Raw genomic sequence first — 8,710 nt, forward strand, 5'->3', positions numbered from 1 at the left:
GATAAAGCACACAGGACAACGACCAAATCTGAGGTCAAGATATTGGGAACTTGACCTTGGGAATGTAGAATTTTAGTTGCTTTTGAGCCATGCAACTTAAACTCAATACTAGGTATTTCGATAGAGAGCGCCGAAGCTACAGGAAGTGGTAACAGAGAGAAATTAATGTACGAATCACTGATAATTGAAGTTGTGGGTATGATAAAACAGTCTATAAAAATAAGGAATGGGAAAAACTAACAGCTGAACAGAGGATGCCAAATCTGCAATTAGTGAGGTAAGAGAAAAACGAAGAAAATATGGTGGCGTCACACAAGACAAGAAGTGAGACGCTGTACAACATTTCCAAATTTCAGAAGAAATTCAGCTAAGAATGGACAATTTTCCATTGTATATATCAATAGTGAGACAGTGGTTAACCGGGAAAGAATTGGCCTCAGTGATCAGTGGAAAGCTGGATTTGAAAGAGCAAAGGATTATGAAAAATTGGAAGCAATAAACAACTTTTTTGAGAATTCTGACTAGCGCTACAGGTTGTGTTTTACATACACATACCTAATACATATATAATAGTTTCTCAGTTTGTAATTTGAGAAGAAACTGAATTTCACCATTAATAACAAATAATATATTTTTCAATATTGATTTAGAAAAAACATGAAATGAGTCAATAGGACTTCTTTTTTTCAGGTATACTTTTTTTTTTCATTTTTTTTTCATTTAATTTTTAGGTTTATGGGCGTATGTGCAGGCTTGTTTTATAGGTAAACTGTGTCACAGTGATTCGTTGTAGAAATTATTTTGTCACCCAGGTACTAAGCCCAGTACCCAATAGATAATTTTTCTGATCCTCTCCCTCCTCCCACACTCCACCTTTAAGAAGGTCCCAGGGTTTGTTGTTTCCCTCCATGTGTCCCTGTGTTCTCACCATTTAGCTCCCACTTATAAGTGAGAACAGGTTGTATTTGGTTTTTTGTCCCCGTGTTAGTTTGCCAAGGATAATGGCCTCCAGCTCCATCTATCTTTTATATGTCTCACATTTCCTTTATTCAGTCTACCATTGATGGACACTTAGGTTGATTCTACGTCTTTGCGATTGTGTATAGAGCTTCATGAACATATGTGTGCATGTGTCTTTTTGGTAGCAAGAAGTTCTTTTTTTCCCCAGACGGAGTCTCGCTCTGTCACCCAGGCTGGAGTGCAGTAGCGCGACCTCTGCTCACTGCAAGCTCCACCTCCTGGGTTCATGCCATTCTCCTGCCTCAGCCTCCCAAGAAGCTGGGACTACAGTTGCCCGCCACCACGCCTGGCTAATTTTTTGTGTTTTTTAGTAGAGACGAGGTTTCACTGTGTTAGCCAGGATGGTCTCGATCTCCTGACCTTGTGATCTGCCTGCCTTGCCTCCCAAAGTGCTAGGATTACACCTCGCCTAGCCAGAAGCTCTTAATGTACTACAAAATCAATGTCTTCCAATGTTCTAAAGTGATACAAAATTTAAAAATAAAGGTGTAATCCTTTATATTGAAATATGCTTTTAGAAGACGTAGAGAGACAAATCAATCAGAAAACACAGATTCAGTGGCCAAAAAAAAAAAAAAAAATGGAATAAACAGTGAGAAAACATGATAATGAGATGAGATGCAGAATGTAGAATGATGAGTCATATATGTGTCTGTGTGCATATACATGGGTGGTGGGAGAGAGACAGATACATGAGGAAATGAATTTTGAGGAATATGTAATCATTTTCATTAAAGACAGCATAATGTACGCCAGAAAGATTTAATAAATTTTCCAGATTCACCTAGATAGAGGTTGAAACTGGTAGTAATGGTTTTGGTTTTCTTGTGCTTTTGGAGTATCTTGGTTTTATTTGTGGTTCTGATTCTGTCCTACTTATTAAAACAGGTATCTTCAAACATTTACTGCCTACCTGACAGTTTACTGAACTCTTCACATACATTAACTCATTAGATACACTCAAAGACATTATAGAGAAGGTATAATTTTACTTCATTTTAAAATTGAGGTTTAGACTCAAAAAGTCACAGACCTTTTCCCAAGATCTTGTAAGTTGCTCAGGATTTAAGTGCTCATCTTATTATTTCACAAAATTTGATTCTTAACAAAAATGAACTAAGTGTTACGGCTTATTATAACATTTCCAGTAGTAGATCAAACAATTGCCCTCATGGATACGTATATGATTAGTATTTTTGAAGTATGAGTGTCTCAGGAACACAGGTAGTTTGAAGGATTAAAAAAAAAATTTTCAATGTAATTTGTCCAGCTCATCTCACATTGAGAGAAACATAGGAGGAAACATCAAGCTTTCAGATACCTCTAGAGGTTCAAGTTTGATCCAATGGGACCTAAGAACTAATAAATCATCTGAATAACTTCCACATGAGCTCATTGGGAGTCAAGATCACTGCTAAGTGGGTAAGTCTGTATATGGAACCAATAGGCATCCCTCCACCCATGCCCCAGATCCTCATCCGAAGTCTCTCTGTTCGGTGAGCTTTAATGTTAAATGGGTTCAGATTGCATCCTAATTGTGTTTCATACATTCACACTGTCTGCTTTTCCAGAACTGTCTAAAGGATATCTATTTGTATTTAAAATAATACTTCATTGGCTGGGTGCGGTGGCTCATGCCTGTAATCCCAGCAGTTTGGGAGGCCAAGGTGGGCGGATCACCTGAGGTCAGGAGTTCAAGTTCAAGGAGTCCTGCTGAGGCAGGAGAATCGCTTGAACCTAGGAGGTGGAGGTTGCAGTGAGCCGAGATCACGCCATTGCACTTCAGCATGGGCAACAAGAACAAAACTCCATCTCAAAAAAAATTAATAATAATAATAATACGTCATTAATCCTCAGTGCTGTCTCTCTCTCTCTCTCCTCCTTAGACATCCTTCTCTCTTTCTGTCTTCTTAAATGATGACATGATAAGTTGAGCAGAGAATCTCTTAGAATTTACCATGCTTTCTGCAATAGTTCCCACAAAATAACAGTTGTTACTGGATGGACAATGGAGGAGAGAGATGTGTGCAGATGTGATTTCCTGACTAAAATTCTTAGGAAGTTCATTTACCAAGAATGGCCCTCCTTAAGTTCTGGAAATGAGATTTTTTAAATAATCCATCCTTAGCCTTGGCAAACACTGAACATAAGGTAAATTTTTCCCTCCTAAATAAGAATGAATACTCACTATACATTTTTGAATCCTATAATACAACAATGTAGAAACCTGTTGGCATATCATTTACCGAATATTTCTTCTCAGGTGAAGTATTCAGCTTTAACCAGGGCTCCAATGTAATCCAAATCAAACCAGTGCTTCCCAACCTTTTTCCATACCATATCATGCCATTTTTGCATGCGCTGAGTTACATAGAGGAAACACCCAATGGCTCAAGATGTCCCCAGGTCTGAACACCTATAGCACACTGGTGGCGCACAGGGTGTCCCAGCAGCCTGTTGCTAAGATCTGGTGAAGAAACCAAGCTTGTTGCAGCCCTGGAACGAAGAATGCTTGACCTGAAAAAGCCCTGAACACCCTGATAAAGAACAAGGTAGAACCTGAATAGCACTAGGCAGTGAGTAAATCAGAAAACGTCTTGATTGATAGGGCAGTGGAAAGGCAAGAGGAGGTCTCCATTAAGCTTTTGCTTTTATGCTATTGAATGTATTTTTCTGTGCAAAGCATTGCCATTCTAATTAGGTGCCAAAGTGTTTAAAACCTCAGAGATATGTCCTTAATTCTTAAGAAGCAAGGCAAGGCCTTCAAGAATTAGTGTTTCAGAGAGAGATTTAATTCATTTTGCAACTGAGTTTTGAGAATCTAAATGGGCAAATACAACCTACGGAGACTTGAAGAGAGCAAAATAAATAAAACTGCTTAATTTTAAAGAACTAGCCAACTATCAGAACGGCCTAAAAAAGACAATTGCTAATTAATTTTGGTACTCACCAAAATAGTTAGAAAAAGCAATGTTTTTATTTTCAACATGTATAGTTAAATGAGTATCTAAAATTTTCAACCAATAGTTTAGGTATTAAGATATAATTTTTCAATGCTGTGAATATTGGCAGTTAAAATTAAATACAGATTTAAATGAATGCCTAAAATTAAATGTATCTTAATATAAAATTAGCATAACCTATATTTTTCTAATTTTGATGAGTGATGATTAAATAGAAATTTAACTTGTAGTTGAAAGTTGTCTTATCAATCAGATGAGGGTCATATTAATGGTGTCTTGATAAAAAGGATTATCCAAATGCTCAAGTCTCTTAGAATCCAGGATATATTTTATACCTGGGGGCAAGAGATAATAAGATTCCAGATGGATGAAAAGTATGCCTTGTGTTATAACATGGGAGAAGGAATGATTTTGAAAATAGAAGACAAAAGGGAACCAAGAGAACAGGTACTTTCTCAGTCAAATCATTTTCAGAAAAAGGGACATATAGAAATAGAAGAATTGAAGATTGACTTTCTTAAGACTGTTTTCATGCAGTTGGGATTTCACTGGCATGGTGGAGTGGTGTACTCAAACTAAATCACAGGTTAGGCAAACAAATCCCAAAAAGAAATTTTGAAAATATTTCCAAAAATATTTTAGATAATATTTTTGAAAATTCTGAAAATATATCTGAACTCTGGTTGCCATTCCAAAAATCAAATTTGTTCTTTAGATTATTGGTTATCAAACATGGCTGTATATTAGAATCACTTGGGTCTCGGTGCCTCCAAGATGTTCTGAATAAATAGTATTGGATGCCCCAGCATTGGCATGTAAAGAGTTCTAGATGATTCCAATGTGCAGTAAAGTTTGAGGCAAAACTTGCTTTAGGAAGATGAAGTGAAGAAAGAAACACTAGTGCTTATGAAAGAACTCTTTGCTTGAAATATGGAATTGATTTTAGATTTCCCCTAAAATAGATAAAGATATGAAAATGACTAAATGGGTGGTGAGACTTTGGGATGGTGATTACTTAAAAAAACAAACAAGAAAAAACTCAGACAAATGAATCGGAGGCTATGAAGAAAAACAGCTTTTAAAAACTTACAGGAATTATAAAATAATGTAGAGAGTTGTAACATAGGTGCAAAATCATAAATGCTGTATTTTATGAGCACTGTAACAGATTTTTGTAAGTAATTTTATTTCTATGTGATTTTTAAGTTTATTGAATTTGGAATTTAAACTCCAGTTTAATATGCAACTTCGCTGTTGACTTTGTTTTTCTACCATAATGTGGTGTATGTATCTACTTAAACTTAAATATTCTGTGTTACTTAATAGCACATGTCCACCATAGTTAACATTCTTACTCATACATCTATTTTCTCATGTGGCGTGCTCTCACTTGGTATGACATGTACCTTGGAACCGCCACAAATCTCGAAGTTATATAAAAGCAATAACACAGGAAGTGCTAACATATAGATGGACTTCATTAAGTAAAAAATAAAACAGATGATACTCTTTCCCTGACACTATTTTTCAGTGAAAGTGGTCTATTTACTTTTACATTGTGGGACAGCCTTATAATTATCCTCAATCAGGGTTCAGATTATAACTTCACAGCTAGAATTGACATAAAATCCTTTGTGAAAAAAATTGAACATGTACAAGTCCCATATGTAAGATAATTCTGGCTTCTGAATATTCATAAATGAAACAGTTATTTACTGAGAATAGCAATATATATGTGTGTATATATGTTTGTATATTTGTATATGTCTCTGTATATGTATGTGTATGCATGTGTATGTGTGTGTATATATATGTTTTAGGAGCCTTCTATTTTACTTTGACGTAGTATATGAGAAACTTTGCAATCTTTGGAAAACTACAGTTTTCATGTTTGTCTTCTCTAAGCTTTAAACATTTAGTTTGACATTTTAGTCTTGTTCTTTCATCCCTGTGATTAAAGCTTAAGGAACAAACCACTACACTTGGGCAGCATAAGAGTGATTAGAAATATGGGCGGATCACGAGGTCAGGAGATCGAGACCCATCCTGGGTAACACGGTGAAACCCTGTCACTACTAACAATACAAAAAAAAAAAAAAAATTAGCTGAGCGTGGTGACGGGCACCTGTAGTCCCAGCTACGCGGGAGGCTGAGGCAGGAGAATGGCGTGAACCCAGGAGGCGAAGCTTGCAGTAAGCCGAGATTGTGCCACTGCACTCCGGCCAGGGCGACAGAGCGAGACTCAGTCTCAAAAAAAAAAAAAAAAAAAGGAAAGAAATACGGACTCTACTGTCAGTTATAACAGTCACACTAATACTCTGTGACCATTACCAGAAACTCGGATTTTTCCAACGTTTATAAGGAGATATGGGTGACAGCCTTCCTCATAGGGTAAGCAAGAGACTATCAAGTTAATTCATGCAATGCACTCAGAATATCTGATAAGGACATCACTCAATTGTGATAGATAAAATAGTACTAATCAATGGAATGTGAAAGACAAAGAGGTTAGATACGATGATCTCTCAAGACTAAAGTTTAAATAGACTAATATTGGACTGAACAAGATGAATCCTCTTTTTTTCAGGGCTGGTAGAAATACAAGTAATTTTAATTATCCTACAAGATGCATCAGAAACTCCACCCGCCAGTATATGTTTCCATAAAACTTTTTACAACTGAATATTTCCTTAGAATATGTTTCTAAAAGTACAACCAACTAGAGTAAGTGCCTTGGATATTTTAAGCCCTAGAAATACATTGACACATTTGTGGAGGAACTTATTTATCTACATGGGATTTAACTATGATAAACTACTTAATTGTGTTGAGTCTTTGATCAATACACTTCCAAATATGTTAACTTTTGATAAACTACTTGATTTGTGTTAACTCTGGGTAACACACTTCCAAATATGTTAAATTTTGAATTGGAAAAATAATGTGTTTTTTAAGTTCATATGTAAATAAAATTTTATGTTTTCTCATATTTATCATCAAATTTCTTTCAATTTCTATAGCATAAATTACTTATTCTATATAAGTATAGGAAGGAATATAGCAAATTGAATAATTCATAGCCACTCTAACATTATTTTGATCTATTTTTGATATATTTTATGGAAGCATGCACAAAACTGGAAAAATAAGGAAATATAAATGTGGTCACATCTATAAATTCAATATTTTCATGTTGTTATAATTATATAAGCATGGAAAAAATATAAGATTTTTAATGGCAGGAAAAACGTTGAAATATTGGTGTCAGTTGTCACAAGTGGTTTCATCCTACATAATTTTAACCAACATCCTCTCTTATTTTCTAAAATTACAAAGCAAAATATTTCTTAAGAATACTATTCTGCAAGTCTCCCTCAGGCAAGACTGGCCTCTGTCTAATATTAGAGAGGTAAGATGCATGTTTTTGCCTACATGATGATATGATTCAAGGCAAGAAGGCAACAATGATCGCCTTTACCCAACACTGACAGGGAACATGAGAAGTATCATTTTTATTCTTAAACCGCAACAAATCTACAAAACCTGTTAGGATAAATGGCTGAAGTTAATATCACTTATGTCACTGAATTCATTCTCAAAGGAATTACCAACCGGCCAGAGCTTCAGGCCCCTTGCTTTGGGGTGTTTTTAGTTATCTATCTAGTCACAGTGCTGGGCAATCTTGGGTTGATTACCTTAATCAAGATTGATACTCAACTCCACACACCTATGTACTATTTCCTCAGCCACCTGGCCTTTGTTGACCTTTGTTACTCCTCTGCTATAACACCGAAGATGGTGAATTTTGTTGTGGAACGCAACACCATTCTTTTCCATGCTTGTGCAACCCAACTGGGTTGTTTTCTCACCTTCATGATCACTGAGTGTTTCCTTCTAGCCTCCATGGCCTACGATCGCTATGTCGCCATCTGTAGTCCCCTGCATTATTCAACACTGATGTCAAGAAGAGTCTGCATTCAACTGGTGGCAGTTCCATATATATACAGCTTCCTGGTCGCCCTCTTCCACACCATTATCACTTTTCATCTGACTTACTGTGGCCCAAACATAATTAACCATTTCTATTGTGATGACCTCCCCCTCTTAGCTCTGTCCTGCTCAGACACACACATGAAGGAAATTCTGATTTTTGCCTTTGCTGGCTTTGATATGATCTGTTCCTCTTCCATTGTCCTCACCTCCTACATCTTTATTATTGCCGCCATCCTAAGGATCCGCTCTACTCAGGGGCGACACAAAGCCATTTCCACCTGTGGTTCCCATATGGTGACTGTCACTATTTTCTATGGCACACTGATCTTTATGTACCTACAGCCCAAATCAAATCACTCCTTGGACACAGACAAGATGGCTTCTGTATTTTACACAGTGCTGATCCCCATGTTAAACCCCCTAATCTACAGTCTAAGGAACAAAGAAGTGAAAGATGCCTCAAAGAAAGCCTTGGATAAATGTTGTGAAAACTTACAGATATTAAAATTTTTTAAAAAATAATAAAACTTTATTAAACAGAAGCAGGAAATAAATCAAAGTTTTTCTTGTCATTATTTCCCAATGAACTGAAAATGTAGCTGTTACTTTAATAGACCCTGATGTTTTCTGCAAGAGCCAGGCAGATCATGAAAAATCAGTATGAATCAAAGCATCCAAATTCAGGCAATCACAGTCTTGGCAGACCACTGAAATCATGTTCAAATACAAACAGA

General features: G+C 36.2%; 1 protein-coding gene across 1 annotated transcript; it reads left to right on the forward strand.

The window, feature by feature from the left end:
• Nucleotides 1–7,538: 7,538 nt before the first annotated feature.
• LOC112607010 (olfactory receptor 5R1) lies at nucleotides 7,539–8,506 on the forward strand. The gene has a single exon (XM_025358010.1). It carries the CDS (start codon nucleotides 7,539–7,541, stop codon nucleotides 8,496–8,498), a length of 960 nt encoding a protein of 319 aa, XP_025213795.1. The 3' UTR covers nucleotides 8,499–8,506.
• The last annotated feature ends 204 nt before the right edge of the window (nucleotides 8,507–8,710 follow it).

Source organism: Theropithecus gelada, chromosome 14 (assembly GCF_003255815.1).
Source record: "Theropithecus gelada isolate Dixy chromosome 14, Tgel_1.0, whole genome shotgun sequence".
Classification (NCBI taxonomy): Eukaryota; Metazoa; Chordata; class Mammalia; order Primates; family Cercopithecidae; genus Theropithecus; species Theropithecus gelada.

Coding starts and splice junctions, on each gene's coding strand:
- LOC112607010 (XM_025358010.1), top strand. CDS start 7,539: ATGGCTGAAGTTAATATCACTTATGTCACTGAATTCATTCTCAAAGGA.